This window comes from Labeo rohita, chromosome 20, assembly GCF_022985175.1.
Source record: "Labeo rohita strain BAU-BD-2019 chromosome 20, IGBB_LRoh.1.0, whole genome shotgun sequence".
NCBI classification, from domain to species: Eukaryota; Metazoa; Chordata; class Actinopteri; order Cypriniformes; family Cyprinidae; genus Labeo; species Labeo rohita.
In genome coordinates this window covers 10933922-10951746 of record NC_066888.1, presented here as the reverse complement: position 1 = coordinate 10951746, position 17825 = coordinate 10933922, and the positions used below count along the sequence as shown (strand labels likewise).

Sequence of the window (17825 nt, the reverse complement as noted above, 5' to 3'; positions counted from 1 at the left end):
TTGCATTTATATCGCATTAATTCTCAGGATGAGAATGCTCGCAGAGAAGCACAAACTACTTCAAGCATCAGATGAATTGGAAGTACTCAATAGGGGCTTTTGCACCACATAGTCCTAGGAACTCCTAAATTGGTTCCTAAAGAACCAACTTCCCCCTCAGGCCGTTTTTTTTTGTTGTTGTTGTTGTTGTTTTTTTTTTTTTTAAATGCCGGGTAATTGGTGTTTCGTATGCCTTTGGACAATCAGCATACACATACGTCACTGGTAGTTTCTATCCACCTTATTCTTCAACGTGGAAGTAGCTTATGGGTGAGACTTCCGGTTCATTAGCCACTATAGGAAAATAACGACAAGAATAACAACATGCAGTAAACAGTAAAACTGTTTGCACTACAAAACCAGTGTGTTCATAATTAAGGTAATACATTAAAATAATATGGTAAGACACCAATTTGCAATATCAAGTAGCAAATCTAGCTGTTTTGGAAGCCAAACCCATAAAATTTACAAATGGCCACACCCGCTCTTACCACAAATAAGGTGGATAGAACTATTTTAGACCCTACTTTAAAGGAGCTAATTTAGTTTTCTCAAACAAACAAATTATTATTAACTAATCCTAGTTTCTACGGTACTGTTTGCATTACTGTAAACAGTAGGGAGGTGTCAGTGTTCTGTTCTGTTGAATTCATACCACAGATACTACTACATTTAATCTTTTTTTCCAGTATTTTAAAATGTGGTTTCTCTTGGGATTTTTGTCATGGAACATATTTTGTTGCAATGTTGTCTTGTGGTAAAAATGTATCTTTTTTCCCCCAGTAGTTTCAAACACTAAAAATGCATGTGGTGTTTTACTCTTTAAGTCATTTCATTAACAAAGTTATAATGACAAAAAAAAAAAAAAAAAAAAAAAAAAAAAAAAAAAAAAAACATTACATGACATTTTATGTAACCCAGATCATTTTTTCCCCATTCATGCTTAATAAAGCAACATTCCATTTATCATTTATTTGGCTAGAGTGATTTTTTTTTAATACACACACCATCCAGTGGTATGAAACTGTGTTGATGTTTTTACCACACTGGTCAGGTTTTTCCTTTCTGTGTATGTTTTGCTTGAGGCGGACTGCGTTTCAGTGAGAGGTGTAGCACATAAACTTGTAGCACAGGTGAATTCTCAAAGTTCTTTAAAGTGTTGCCAGTCTGTTTAAAGGAACTGAAAAGTATTTGAACATGTAAGCTATAAATGTTTAAATGTTTTTGCATTTGCATTTTGCAAAATATCAAACCTTTTGTTTTCCTGAAAAGAAAGGCTGTGTGGCCTTTTCAGGCCAAACATTTAACAAAAAGGGTTTTGTCCAATTTTATTTTCACATAATGTGAATCTACTAGGACTATCTACTATCAGTGTGAACTTGAGGAGAACTGATATAATTCAGCCACCAACTCTGAAAATTTACATTTGGTTGATATTTTGCTATGCAATGAAACTCTTGCATTTTACGTTCAAGTGTCTAAATACTTATTGGGAACATCACATACAGCTGTCACAGTCACTATATCTTGAGTTTTACAGTTTAAATCTGTTGCATTACCTCCCTTTATATAAAATATAATTATAAATATGTGAATTTATTGTTTGTTTCATACAAAGTGTGAATAAAAGCAGAAACTGGAGAGAGAAGTGGTAGGGGGCTCCTCCACAGCAGAAAACCCTCACGCCTGGGTGTGTACAAGTGCTTTTTCAGATGCCCCACCCAAAAAGTGATCAGTAACCTGCCCCCCCATTTCCAAACCTTTACACAAGCACTTCACTGATCTGATCAACAGGTCACGACTGAGAGACAAGAGAATATACGAGAAACAAGGACTGACCGCTTACGTCTGACCTACAGCTCTCATGTCTCCCATTTGGCTTGGACGAATATGTCTGGTCCTGCTGCTGTGCAGGATTGTGGTAAGTCACACTGAACCAACAGGTGTTTTGGCATTATATATACTGAATAGTCAGCTCAACTGTGTTTCTGTCATACATATTTAAGCATATATAATGAGTACAGGTAATACTAAAGCAGTTTTAGTATTAACATACTATGTGTACTTGGCACACCGCTGTTTCTGATCACATTAACTCCTAAAACTTTTCTAACCTGTTTTCTTCACCAAAAACAATAAATATATTTAGTTTTTAAAAAGCTTTTGAATGTGAGATTATACATTGTTGAATGGATAGATTTGGTCTGATCAGTTCAGTTTGATCTGATAATTTTGTGTTTACATTGATATATCCTTTCATATCATTAAGCAAGCCACTACACTGTGATAGTAAAATGTGTATCAAAATAGCCATTAATTGCTGTGGCCTTTTGTTATCTCAACCACATGGCAGACAGAGGCATCTGTTTGTTAATATGAAAACGCCTGTGGACAGCATAGTCTCAAGTTTAAACCTGCACTCTGTGCTACAGCAGCAGATTCTTACAGTATGTGTACTAGTTCAGTGTACAGTAAAGAGGAAAGGTTTACATGAGAATGCATGTTTGGTTAGTTATAAGAAAAATTTTGATCCATGCTTTGCGTAAATGGACATTACCTGTTGTTTTTAGGCAAGAAGATGAATTTTAACTGATTTATCAATTCTGTTCATTCCTATGTACATGTCTGGAGTGCTGAGATGGCAGGTCATAAATATTTCCCAAAAGAATTTACAAGCATAGAGCTAAAGTATGTAAAAGGCCACCTAAATCTGCTTTCACATGGTGTAAACCAGTGCTATGGTAATCCATTATTGTTAGAATTTACACAAAAAAACAGCATTTGGATCTATTTTCAATAACCATCAACAGTTGCCAACCATAAACAGTTGACACTGTAGATAAAATTGGCGTGACTAGGGATGAAAAGGTCACTAAAATGTAAGAAGAACAAATCTCAAAGATCTCTACATGAATTGTGTAAGATTTAACATACAGTATACACTCAGGTAAACGGGTACAAAACTCTCACTAGGGCGGCACCCTATCAAAAGGTAATAATATGTACACTTTAGGTATTATGTACTTTTAAAGTACTAATAAGGTAGTAATTTGGACCATTTAAGGGTAAATAAGGTTTAAAGATGTACCTTTTAGCTTTTGTACCTTTTGTACCGCCCCAGTGAGAGCTTTGTACCTTTTTTCTGGAAGTGTGTATTATTTTAATGAAGACAAGACAACTTTATTAAAAATAATACATTTTCATAAGGGTGGTTAATAGTAATACAGTATGGTAAATGAAGCAATGTCAGTGCATTGGAAATGGTCTAACATTCTGAAAAAAATCTCATTTTTTAGGCATCGGGAGCCAACAGCAGATCTAATCGAAGAAAACGAGAATGGATTCTTCCACCAACAAGACTTTATGAAAATGTTGACTACACAAAAGAGGAGTTTGTGGCAAAAGTAAGCATTCTACTTTTTTTGGGTTCCTGTACATACCCCAAAGACATAATTTACATATGCTTGCAATGGGTGGTCCTAATATCAATCTTTTCTTGTTTGTGCTATCATCTGAAAAACTTGAGATCTGGATCTACTGGTTCTTAAAGCTTCACATTTTCACCTGTTTCATAAGCTGCCCTACATACATACTGCTCAGCATATCCTCTTGAGACCCAGCAAAACGTGGGAGATATTTGCACCTCAGTATTGTAGTACATTATAAAACAGTATGCAATAATTACATATTGAGTGTAAATTATCATTTTTATTAAAAAAAATTTTTATACATACCCCTGACCCTTACAGATAAACACCCGTTAGGCACTTTATCTTACACTTTTTGGTTATTTCCTTCATTTTATTGAAAATAAATGCCTTTCCAATCTGATATGTGATGTGAAAAGGAAGAGGAAGGAGTTTGGCAAAAGGTGGATTCGAACTCGGGTCGGTCATGTCAAATTGTTGTTGTTGTTGTTGTTATTGACACAAATATGTCCTCTAGTAAGACAGAATTTATGATAAAACAAATAGGGGTATTTACTTTGCATGCTGCAACAGGAAAATTGTGTGTTTACCAATATGAAGCTGCTTGGTTTGAAAGTGACCACTGAGTAATGGTGAATATCCACTACAGTGGCAGAACTACTACTTCTTTCTCAAGCTTTCTTTCCAAATGACCTAAGATACAATGTCATTTGAAGTTTTGGAAACACAGTCAGTATAATCGCAGCGAAAGCATGCAAATGACAATATTTAACATATACAGTGGCATGTGAAAGTGTGGGAACCCCTTGCAGAATCTGTGAAAATGTGAATAATTTGAACAAAATAAGACAGATCATACAACATGCATGTTATTTTTTATTTAGTACTGTCCTGAGTAAGATATTTTACATAAAAGATGTTTACATATAGTCCACAAGACAAAAAAATAGATGAAGCCGGGGGTGAAAACTTTTGAACAGGATGAAGATGTCCATATTTTTCTTATTTCACTGAAATATCATTTTTCTTCCATTTAGTACTGCCCTTCGGAAGCAACAGAACACACTTGCATGTTTCCCGAATGACAAATTAAGTACAATTTACCTTGATTTTCAAATTCAAAAAGTTTTCACCCCCGGCTCTTAATGCATCGTGTTTCCTTCTGGAGCATCAGTGAATGTTTGAACCTTCTTTAATAGTTGTGTTTGAGTCTCTCAGTTGTCCTCAGTGTGAAAAGATGGATCTCAAAATCATACAGTCACTGCTTGGAAGGGTTCAAATATGCAAAAGGCCGCCTATATGTTTTTCACTTGATATCTGCAGCTTCAAATGGCTCTACGCGACCCCAGCTGAGGAATAAGGGTCTTATCTAGAAAAACAATGTCATTTTCTAAAGAAAATAAAAAGACATTTTATATACTTTTTAACCACAAATGCTCGTCTTGCACTAGCTCAACAGCACACATTACATAATTACATTGAAAAGGTCAAGACCCTTCATCCCGTTGATCCCCAGTGGAGTACACTATATGAAGAAAAATTATAGAATGTTTCGCTCAAAAACCTTAATTTCTTTTCGACTCAAGAAAGACAGATATGAACATTTTGGATGACATAGAGGTGAGTGAATTATCAGGAAATTGTTATTCTGGAAGTGAACTAATCCTTTACATAGTTTGGAATAATCTATTATTATTTAAAAAGGTTTTTCATTTTCTTCATGTGCCATCGACTCTGAGGCACTTCTCAGAGGTACAGTGCCTTGCGAAAGTATTCATACCCCTTCGTTTTGATATGTTGCAGCCATAAGCCTTATGTTAAACTGCTTTACATGACTTTTTTTTTCCAGATCAATCTACACTCCATACACCATAATAACAAAACACAAAACAGGTTTGTGACAACTTTATTTATTAGATTTATTAGAAATAAAAAACTGAAATTCATACCCTTATCTGGTATGGAGCGGGAGCTCAGGAGCACTTATATTGCTTGTAGATGTTACTACACTTTTGAGTGGAGATAAACTGTGGCAAATTCATTTGAATGAGTATGATTTGGAAAGGCACACACCTCTCCATAAAAGGTCTAACAGCTGAAAATGCATATCAGAGCAAAAGCCAAGCCCTGAGGTCAAAATAACTGCCTGCAGAACTCAGAAACAGGCTTGCGTCAAGACACAGATATGGGGAACAGTTCAGAAAGGAATTCTGCTGTTTTGAAGGTTCACAGAAGCATGTAGCCTTCATTATCCATAATGGAAGATGCTAAAAAACTTTTGAAGGGGGTTATTTTAATAATTTCAGCTATTTGTTTTGTCTTGTGGACTATATGTAAACATCTTTTATGTAAAATATCTTCCCCAGGACAGTACTAAATAAAAAATAACATGCATTTTGTATGATCTCTCTTATTTTATATTACATTTTCACAGATTCTGCAAGGGGTTCCCACACTTTCACATGCCACTTTATATATAGCCACTGCAAAGTGTCCAATGTGTAAAAAAAAATGTGATTTACACATAAATCTAGCAGAAACTCCACCACAATCTGCATATTTTAAAATGCTCTAGTTGTCACTACCTAAACCTCATATCGACAGGCTGCCACCTGTATGTTTTTCACTTGGTATTTGCATAAAGTCAACCATTTCCCAAGCTTTTTGATGATCTCAGACAAATCAGTTCACAATTCACCGCTTAAGTGTGAAGCTCCCATACACTCCCATACAAATGAACTTGCTTTCTCTGTTTTGATGCTTCGTGATTCGCTACATTATGGACTTACTTTGCCCACAACATTTCACTGATGTGACAACGGCTTTACATTCACATATTTCAATATATTCACTGCCATTTTCAATATTGTCTTGCTTTTTTCTAGATCCGGTCTGATAAAGATATTAACTGGCAAATGGTGGAATATGGACTAACAGGTCACGGCTCTGACAAACCACCCTATAACTTGTTTGTTATCAATCCTGAAAATGGCTATGTTAGGGTCACCGGCCTGCTAGACAGAGAGAAAACATCCTTATACAATGTGAGTTGTGCCCCATGCTTGGGTAATACATTATAGACACGTAAATGAGATGATGATTCATGTAATGACTGAATTAAGAGACCTTGAAAAGCACATATCGTTTTTGTTCCTCTGTAGCTGACTGGCATAGCAAAATTTCGTAACGGATCAATAGCAGAGGAAAACATTGAGCTGAAGGTTAAAGTTGAGGATCAGAATGATAACTCACCAATATTCAGAGTGCAAAGTGGATCTGTGTGGGAAAGCAGCAAGATTGGTGGGTTATTATTACCACATTGCTTTTCTGTTTTTCTGATATAACCCTAGAAGTTTCCCAACTTCCTTAAGTACAAACAGAATTCTCTAAATAGCACACTTTTTGCTACTGCAAATAGGTTACTGCTCCAGTAAGACTTTACAATTTTTACCATTATCAAAGAAAATGACATATTTTTCTGTCAACATGCTTGTGAAACTACAGGAACCCCTGTCATGCGGATAATAGCTACTGACGCGGATGAGCCGGACACTCTTAATTCCAAAATAGCGTACAGTATATTAAGACAAACCCCAGCCGAATCCAGCCATATGTTCTCCATTGATAAAACAACTGGGATAGTCTATGTGAAGGAGAAAACCCTGGATCGAGAGGTAACGGATGTGAAAACTGGTAAAGCATGACATTCAGAAGTTTATGAAAAATGCAACATTATCATTTAAATCCAGGTTGAACTGTCCAATCCAACTGTCTTTTACAGAGACATGACACATATACTTTAATAGTTCAAGGAGTTGATATGAACGGAGCTCCGTCTGGCAACACAGGAACAGGCACGGTGCAAATTCATGTTTTGGATATAAATGACAATGTTCCCACTCTTGAAAAAGAAGAGGTAAGATCTTAAAATGTCCTTGCTTGCATGCTGTGAACAGCGGGATTATTCAATGACAAAAAAGTTTTTGTGCTATAGTACAGATTGTATTTATCAACTGATGTCTTTTTCTCTGTTAGTATTCAGGCAGTGTTGATGAAGGTGTGACTGATGTGGTTGTCATGAGAATTAAAGCCCTGGACAAGGATCTGGAATTCACTGATAACTGGCTGGCAGTGTTTGATATTCACAAGGGAAATGAAGACAATCTCTTCACTATTGAAACGGACCTTAAAACGAATGAGGGAATTCTAAAACTTGTCAAGGTAAATAATCCTTTTCATTATTATTTTTTGAGGGGTCAATGACATTTTTTTTTTTGTCCTATCTATTAATTTATTGTAAAAAGTGCAATTCATACAAATTGTCAGTATGGTAAATTGTCTAGATATCATTAAAAAAAACTAATTAAGGATGCCATTCTTGGAGGAAAAAAGTCTTTAAGGATTAGTTCACTCTCAGAATAGAAATTTCCTGATAATTTACTCACCCCCATGTCGTCCAAGATGTTCATGACTTTCTTTCTTCATTTGAAAAGGTTTTTGAGGAAAACATTCCAGGATTTTTGTCTATATAGTGGACTTCAATGGGGATCATCCAGTCCAAATTCTAGTTTCAATGCAGCTTCAAATGGCTCTACACGATCCCAGCTGAGGAATAAGGGTCTTATCTAGAAAAACAATCGGTCATTTTCTAAAAAAAAAATGACATTGTATATACTTTTTAACCACAAATGCTCGTCTTGCACTAGCTCAACAGCACGCATTACATAATTCCGTTGAAAAGGTCAAGTGTAATGTAAACAGAAGTTTCGCTAGATAAGACCTTTATTCCTCGGCTGGGATCATGTAAAGCCCTTTGAAGCTGAATTGAAACTGCAATTTGAACCTTCAACTCATTGATCCCCATTGAAGTTCACTATTTGGAAAAAAATCATAGAATGTTTTCCTCAAAAACCTTAATTTCTTTTCGACTCAAGAAAGAAAGATATGAACATTTTGGATGACATAGAGGTGAGTGAATTATCAGGAAATTGTTATTCTGGAAGTGAACTAATCCTTTACGTAGTTTGGAATAGTCTATTATTATTTAAAAGGTTTTTCATTTACTTCATGTGCCACTTCTCAGAGGTACAGTGCTTTGCGAAAGTATTCACACCCTTTCATTTTGATAAGCTGCAGCCATATGCCTTATGTTAAACTGCTTTACATTACTTTTTTTTCCCACATCAATCTACACTCCATACACCATAATGACAAAGCACAAAACAGGTTTGTGACAACTTTGCAAAATTATTAGAAAAACTGAAAATTCATACCCTTATCTGGTATGGGACACTTTAAATTTAGCTCAGGAGCACTCATATTGCTTGTAGATGTTACTACACTTTCGAGTGGAGTTAAACTGTGGCACATTTATTTGAATGAGTATGATTTGGAAAGGCACACACCTCTCAATAAAAGGTCTAACAGCTGAAAATGCATATCAAAGCAAAAGCCAAGCCCTGAGGTCAAAATAACTGCCTGTAGAGCTCAGAAACAGGCTTGCGTCAAGGCACAGATCTGGGAAACAGTTCAGAAAAGAATTCTGCTGCATTGAAGGTTCACAGAAGCATGTAGCCTTCATTATCCATAATGGAAGATGCTTTGAACAACTAGAGTTTTGAAACTCTTCCTAGAGCTGGCCTCCTGGACAAAACTGAGCAATTGATGGAGAAGGGCCTTGCCCTTGAAGCTGATGGTCACTCTAGTTGAGCTCCATAATCGTATATGCAGATGGAAGAAACTTGCAGAAGGACAAATATTACTACAACACTCCACCAATCTGGTCTTTATGGTGGTGTGGCCAAACTCAATTCTCTATTTAGTGAAGACACATGAAAACCCACTTAGGGTTTGCAAAAAAGCACCTAAAGGACGCTCAGACTGTGATAAACAAGATTCTCTGGTCTGATGAACCTCAGTTCTAAGCATTATATTTGAAGGAAACCAAGCACTGCTCATTACCTGCAGAGTACTATCTCAAAAGTAAAGTGTGGTGGTGGCAGCCTCATGCTGTGGGTCTGTTTTTCAGTGGCAGGGACTGAGGGACTCTTCAGAGTAGAAGGAAAGCTCAATGCACCAAAATATTGAGATAACCTTAATGAAAACCCAGTCCAGAGCGTTCAGAACCTCAGACTGGGCAGAAGATTCACCTTCCAACAAGACAATGATCTAAGCACACAGCACAAGTGGCTTACAGACAATGCTGTGAATGCCTTGAGTGGCCCAGCCAGAGCCTTGGCTTGAACACCATCAAATATTTCTGGAAAGACCTGAAAATGTCTGCCAGCCCCCATCCAAGCTGACAGAGTTTGGGAGGTGAAGAGGTGAGGTGAAGAATGGCAGATAATTGCCAAATGCAGATGTGCAAAGCTTGTTGCATCATACACAAAAAGACTTGAGGCTGTAAAGGTGCTTCAGCTAAGTACTGAGTTAAGGGTATGAATATTTATGCAATGTACTTATTTCAGTGTTTTATTTTTAATAAATTTGCAAAGCTGTCACAAATCTGTCTTTGCTTTGTCATTATGGTGTATGGAGTGTAAATTGATGTGGGGAAAAATTTTTATTTAAAGCCGTTTAGCATAAGGCTGCAACAACAAAACGTGAAAAAAAAAAAAAAAAAAAAAAAAAAAAAAAATGAAGGGGTATGAATACTTTCGAAAGGCACTGTACCTTCTGTTACAATAACCTACATTATGTAATCTTATTTATATTATTTTGTTTTTTTTCCCTTTTCCATTTCTATCCGCCCCTCTGAAGCCTGTTGATTTTGAAAAGATAAAAGAATTGGACCTCAGTTTGGTTATTTCAAATGTAGCTCCTTTCATTAACGGAAGTGCTTTAGAGCTGGATGTTAATCTGGACAAGAATTTAGAAGGGGCTGGAGCGGGCCTAGGAGCAGGGGCTGGGGCGGGAGCAGGTTTGGGGGCGGGGTTAGGATTAGGCTTAGGTTTGGGAGTTGGACTGGATGCTGGACTGGATGCAGGATTGGATGCGGGATTGGATGCAGGGCTGGATGCAGGACTGGATTTGGGTGCTGGATTGGATGTAGGTGCTGGACTGGATGCTGGATTGGATCTGGGTGGTGGAGTGGATCTGGGAGTGGATGCAGGTGGCGATGTTGGGCTTAAACCTGATGGTAAACCTGGAGTTAAGCCTGGAGCTAAACCCGGCCCCTCACCTGGTGTCAAGCCTAGAACAAAACCTGGTACTAAACCTTCTGGCAAACCCGGATCTGATCCTGATAAAAAGCCAGCTGGGAAAGGTTACCCAGTCAAGATCAGTGTAAACAACCTACCTGATGGTCCTAGCTTCTCACCTTCTGTGAAAGACTTCCCAGTATCAGAAGATACAGATGATGAAGATTTCCCAGTAGTGCTGGGCACGTATGCTGCTTTGGATGGTGACACTGGAGAACCAGCTGAAAATGTGAGGTGAGCTTTAAGCGGTTTTTCAAGGTAATGTTTTTTTAATATAGAATTATATTAATTGATTGTATTTGTAAATAATAATAGCTATTATTGATTTCCATCATTGCTGTTATTGATCCTTATTATTGATTTGATTATACTTAGATCAGATATGTTCATGTCATTGTTTTGAACATTAATTGAACACACAGGTACGCTAAAGGTCATGATCCTAATAACTGGCTAACCATTGATGAGGAAACTGCTGAGATTAAACTGATGAAGGCTCCTGATCGAGAATCAAAGTTTTTGGTCAATGGAACCTACTTCGCAAAGATTATCTGCATGACTCAAGGCAAGCACCAGCATTTTCTAGTCTGCTATGATGAATTGAATATGAACTCCAATATTTGTCAGGAAGACAAATATTTATGTTCAAATAAGCAGAGAGAAACTACTTAACCTGTTAAACTACTTTTGAAAGTCTTTTAAAAGGTTTTGGACTTTGGACTTTTTTTCTGGATGGGCATTTTTTGTATAAATAGGATGGTAAATAATGAAACTAAATAATAATATGCTGTAAATATGTAAATAGTAATAAGTATCTAAATATTGTTGTTAAAATATTTATTTATATAGATCTAGATTAGGTATAGATCAGTGGCGTACAGTGGTGTTCTGAAATGAGGTGGCAAAGTTCTCACATTTATTTTTTTTTAAATTATTAAATGTAAATTCATGTCCTAGTCACATTTTCTTGGTTAAATAAACATTACTTACACTACCAGAATAAAAATCTATATTTTAATTTTACATTAACAATGTAAATTAATAGGCTATTCTATGTAATAAATCCAAGAATGAATCTCATAAGTTAAATTTGACATTTTCACCTGACCATGTTTTGCTACATATCTTTAAAGTTATCAAAGTTATCTGACATTATCAAGATGAATTTGTTTTGACACAGTTTGAGTTCTTCATATATTACCATTTTCTAAACTACGGCGAATAAATGTGAGAGATGTTAAAGGTGTCTAAATTTGACTGTACCTTTAATTTCAACAAGCTGATTCCTCACTAAAAAAACACAGATCATGTTTTCAGGCCATTTAAGGCTTATTTTGACATAACAAAGTGGTTATATCTAAGTGTGTGAGTTGTTTACCTACTTTTTTATTAGTCTTCCCATTAACGGTGTTATATTGTTAATTCAGACTCATTTGTGAATGCGCACAAACACAAGAGGCCGAATTTATCGCATTAACCAATCACAGACGATCATAATAGTGGAGGCATGGAGGCATTGTTTCCTCTCATGTGACTCATTCTCAGTTACCCCCCACCAAACTCACTGCACGCTTTAGGAGGTCTGTTAAAACTCAATGGGCTCAGGGGAGGCGAGAGAAGTCACTGTTGGTGTCACTGCTGGACATTTATATGGATTTTTATATCATATTTTGTATTTTTTACATTTTTCTTTCATATTTTTAGATGTGCCAGCTAAGACAGCTACTGGGACAATAGCATTAAAGGTGGAGGACTCAAATGACCACTGCCCCACACTGACCAGCACCTATCAACAAACTTGTGCTAATAATAAAGTGGTAAATGTCACAGCTTTCGATAAGGATGCTGATCCAAATGGTGCACCTTACCACTTTGTTCTGATAGAAGAGGAAAGTGTGGGAAAATGGAAAATGGTGCCTGTGAACGGTAAAGATGAAGCAGGTTTATGCACTTAAAACACAAAACTAACTCCCGAATGCAATTTATATTGAATGTATATCTTATTTGTAGGAACAACAGTGAGCTTTTATGCGCTGGAGGCTTTGTGGCCAGGCACGTACAAACTGACAGTGAAAGTCTCTGACGCTCAGGGTCTGGCCTGTCCGGACAACCAAAAGTTTGATGTAGAAGTTTGCAGCTGTGAGAAAAAAGGCTCATGTGGGCCAAGGGTGGCCGCACAACGTGGCTTACCATTTAAAATAGGAACACCAGCCATTGGCATGTTCCTCAGTGGCGTAGCTTTGCTCCTCTGTAAGTTATGCATGTGTGAATCACATTCATACAGCTTGGCATCCTAAGAGAGTTTATAAAACTCTTTGCTCCTTGCATTTTCAGTGGTACCCTTCCTCCTGATCTTCTGCCGGTGTGGGTCCAAAGGCCAATTCACAGATTTGCCCTTTGACGCTAAAGAATCTCTAATTGAATATCACACTGAAGGCATAGGAGAGGACAAGGTAAAAAAGCAATTCCAAATGCAAAAAAAGCAAATCCAAATGCAAAATTAAAAGAGAAAACACTTTGGTTTTACAACGTGTGGACTTAATTTTGTATGTACTGTAGGAGGTTCCTCTTCTCAGCAGTCCTGTTGCGACAACAGACCAAAAGCAAGTGCTCCAGAATGGAACCTTTTCTAACAATGTATCCAATAACGTATCCTCATTGCCCCTTCAAGCAAGTGTCGTAAATGACAACAGAACATTCAAGAGGGAAATAAACGATGGGTTTACAGAAACTGACAGCAAAAGGTTTTGGTACCAGCAAAACACCCTTTCAACAGCCAACCAGCACAACAGTGCTCTCTACTCTACATCACTCGCGTTTGAAAAACAAGACATATATGAGGATATGACAGTCGGAGATGCCTTTCTCAATCAATACTACTCTCAGGTATACAATTTTTTTATTCAGTAGTTCACTTCCAAAGCAAAAATTTACAGATAATGTACTTACTTTATTGTCATCCAAGATGTTTATGTCTTTCTTTCTTCAGTTATTTAAATCAGTCATTTAGAAAAAAAAATTAAAATGATATACTTTTTAACAAGTGCTCGTCTTGTTTAGCTTTTCCATGCGCATGTGTACTCTGTGCAGTCCCGTTCAAGACAGTTAGGGTAGGCTGAAAAACTCCCATCTTATTTTCTTCTCCAACTTCAAAATCGTCCTACATTGCTGTTTTACATTTTTTTGGAAAAAGGGTATTTGACTTTCTTTGCACGTTCACTTTGTAAACAATGGGTTGGTACTTCTGCAGCGATGTAGGATGATTTTGAAGTTGGATAAGAAAATAAAACACACCCTAACTGTATTGAACCAGAATGCACAGAGTACTCGCAGAACATTTGAGGTAAAAAAAAAAATATGTATATATATAGAAAGAGAGAGAGAGAGAAAATGACCAATTGCTTCGCTAGATAAAACCTCGTCTAGGATCGTTTAGAGCCCTTTGAAGTTGCATTTTGGAAGTTCAAATTGCGGGCACCATAGAAGTCCATATATGGAGATAATTCCTGAAATGTTTTCTTCAAAAAACATGATTTCTTTACGACTGAAGAAAGAAAGACATGAACATCTTGGAAGTGATCTACTCCATTAAGGTCATACAAAGATTTCTCTTCTGTGGAACACAAAGGAGGATCTTGGCCAAGCTTTTTAGTTGAATAAAAATGAATGAGAACATTGCCAAGCTCTAAAAGTCAAATCAACACCGTAAGAGTATCATAAAAGTTGCGCATAAAACTTATGCACCATATCCCAAGCCCTCTGAAGTAATAAAATAGCTTTTGTGTGAGGAACAGATACAAATTTAGACTGTTAGTCAATAGCCATCTTGACCTCTGTCTAAGTTCTTCTTGGCATGTTAAAGAAAGTAGCAACACCCATTTTTAAAGGGAACCCTGGGTATTAAGACATTTCTGGCTTAATATGACATAAATGGATGTCTCTTACTGAATATGTAGCAGAAAACCCATGAAAGACTTACGATATTAAAAAAATCCACATCGTTTTATACATATTTTGGACTATGGGGTTGCCATTATTTTGATGGCATGAAATGGTAGCACTCTGTGAGCTACTGACGCTACCTGTTGATATTTTTACTGCAACACAACTCAGAAAATAAAATGCTGATATGATGCTACGTCATGCGGCTTTTGGTTGTAATTTTCAGTCGAAGGGCAAAAGAGAAGCGGTGCAAGTTTTCACTGCCTTTCTAGCGATAAGAAGTAAAGGAAAGAATGGAAAGATGCCGGCGGATGAAAAAAAAACTTCCTAAAGACCGTCTTTGTTCTGTCCATTTCAGACTTGATGCTTTTGTAGACCACAGCTATTGAAAGAGCTTACAAACGGCAGAGACAAGAAACATGTAAACATGCCAATGCTTGTCACGACACCACCGAACAAGTTTCTCAGCACTCGATTTCGAGTGACTCCTTGACTCCGCTCATATCCATCGCCACCTCTAAGCTCTTTTAGATCTGTGTTAAAAAAAAAGCAACAGGTAACACCAGTAGCTCACTGAGTGCAACCATTTTATATCATCGAAATAATGGCGCCCCCAATAGTCCAAAATATATATAAATCAGTGTGGATTTTTTTAAAATAACATGAATCTTTCATGGGTTTTCTACAACATATTTTAGTAAGAGACATCATTTATGTTACATACACTCTTAAAAATAAAGGTGCTTTAAAAGGTTCTTCACAGTGATGCCATAGAAGAACCATTTTTGATTCAGTCAAAGGTTCTTTAAAAACCATCTCTTTCTTACCTTTTTAGAATCTAAAGAACCTTCATTCACCACAAAGAACCTTTTGTGAAACATAAAGGTTCTTCAGATGATGAAGGTTCTTTATGAAACCATTTAAACAAAAAAGGTTCTTCTATGGCATTGTGAAGCACCTTTATTTTTAAGAGTGTATAACCATACACGTCTTAATGGAACCTGGGGTTCCATTTAAACAAAACCAGTTTACAAGTCCAGTTTCTAAATGATTCTGAATTTTCCTTTGATTCTTTATTGCAGAAAGCACACTGTCTTGCAGCAAACTCGCCTCAGAAAGACGGTCTTCTGTTGTATGAGTATGAGGGTCAAGGCAGCCCTGCTGGCTCTGTTGGTCCCTGCAGCATCCTTGAGTCTGACAATGACCTGGAGTTCCTAAACAACCTGGGGTCAAAGTTCCTTACCCTAGCAGAGATATGCCATCCTCCAGAGCCTTCTTTACCACCTCCCAAAACTGTCAAATCAGTTGAAACCAGCTTCAAAACCGAGAGCTCTGTCAGCACCAGCGCCGTCCAGGTTACCAAAACCATCCCACCTCCACAAGAAGTACAACATAGCTCTCTTACCAAAGTTGAGACGATTAATAAATCAGCCACACTTTCAACTGCCAAAGCAAGCCAGATGGTTTTCGTGCAACAGCAGCCTCTATACTACTTAGTGGAGCAGCAAATTCCAAACACGGTTTTTGTTGAGAGTCCCACTCAGGGTTTGTATGTAATAAATGGGAATCCTGGGACGGAAGGTTTGATCCTCCAAGGTGGAAATCTTTCACAGGCGACTCTAAGCCGAGGACAACAAGCAATGTATGTGGTTAATGGAGCCCCTGTAGCTGGTAATCAGCCAATACAGCTGCAAATGGAAGGACAGGAACAGGTGCTAGGATTTAGCCCCGTCTCGTCTCCCATTGGATCGCCTGGTGGCGTACTGCTAATGCAGACGCACTTTCAGGAGAGCTCAATGCCAGGGGCGACTGGCACACCACCAATCTTGCTAGCTGATGTTTCAACACTGGGCAAACAAAAGAAAAAGAAGACACCCGAGCCGTTGGGTACTAAAGGAGTGGAGCCTAAAGTAAAAACTGTGCCATCTAAATAGATATGAGAAGATCCAAGAAAAAAAGCTACAATAACAGGGTACAAAATTAACCCTTATTTTGGTGAAACAAAACGAGATATCATTGTAGATCAATAGGGGAGGTCGGTAGGTAGACATATTTTTACTATTTAAAATAAATGCTTTCTAGTTTAATATATTTTAAAATGTAATTTATTCCTGTGATCAAAGCTAAATTTTCAGCATCATTACTCCCATTTTAAGTGTCACTTGACTCTTCAGAAATCATTTTAATATGCTGGTTTGCTGTTCAAGAAACATTTATTATTATTGTCATATCATCATCAATATGATAAATATAGAAACATCCAAAGGTCAGCATTTATCTGAAATAAAAAGCTTTTGTAACATTATACATTATACCATTCAAAAGCTTGGAATAAGTATATATTTTTGGGGAAAGAAATTATAGAAAAGTGATTAAAAAAAAGACATTTATAATGTTACAAAAGATTTCTATTTCAGATAAATTATGTTATTCTGAACTTTCTATTCATCAAAGAAACTTGAAAAAATTCTACTCAGCTGTTTTCAACATAGTAATAATGATAAATGTTTTTTGAGCATGAATCAGATTATTGAAATGATTTCTGAAGGATCATGTGACTAGAGTAATGATGCTAAAAAATCAGCTTTAAAATCACATGAATAAATTACATTTAAAATTACATTCGAACAGAAAACAATTATTTAATATAGTAAAATATTTCTAAATGTTACTGTTATTGCTGTACTTTGGATTAAATTAAAAACATTTAAAATCTTACTGTTCAAAAACTTTTGACTGGTAGATAGATAGATAGATAGATAGATAGATAGATAGATAGATAGATAGATAGATAGATAGATAGATAGATAGAAATTTTTATTGCTTAAGAAACATTTCTTATTATCAATGTTGAAACTAGTTGTTTAATATTTGGAAACTGATATTTTTTATGATTCTTTGAATGAAACAAAATGAACAAAATGACAGATTTATTTGAAATAGATTTTTTGAACAGTGAACAAGTCTTTATTGTAAATTTTAATCAATTTTATGCATCCTTGCTAAAGAAATTAATTCTTTAAATAAAATAAAAATAAAAATAAAAATAAAGATGGTATGGTAGTCTACATTATGTATTACATTTTATGCTGGTAATTTCAGATAAATTATGTTATTCTGAACTTTCTATTCATCAAAGAAACCTGAAAAAATTCTACTCAACATATTAATAATGATAAATTTGATCAATGAAATGAATTTTTTTTAAAAAATAAAA

At 36.3% G+C, this 17825-nt stretch overlaps 1 protein-coding gene across 1 annotated transcript; it reads left to right on the top strand.

Moving 5' to 3' along the window:
- Positions 1–1845: 1845 nt before the first annotated feature.
- On the top strand, positions 1846–16645 carry si:ch73-74h11.1 (desmoglein-2). Its single transcript, XM_051139464.1, has 14 exons — positions 1846–1960; positions 3336–3443; positions 6353–6511; positions 6629–6767; positions 6972–7141; positions 7249–7383; positions 7503–7688; positions 10227–10900; positions 11089–11231; positions 12371–12592; positions 12677–12916; positions 13001–13119; positions 13226–13552; positions 15691–16645. Exons 1-14 carry the CDS (start codon positions 1904–1906, stop codon positions 16540–16542), a joined length of 3531 nt encoding a protein of 1176 aa, XP_050995421.1. The 5' UTR covers positions 1846–1903; the 3' UTR covers positions 16543–16645.
- The last annotated feature ends 1180 nt before the right edge of the window (positions 16646–17825 follow it).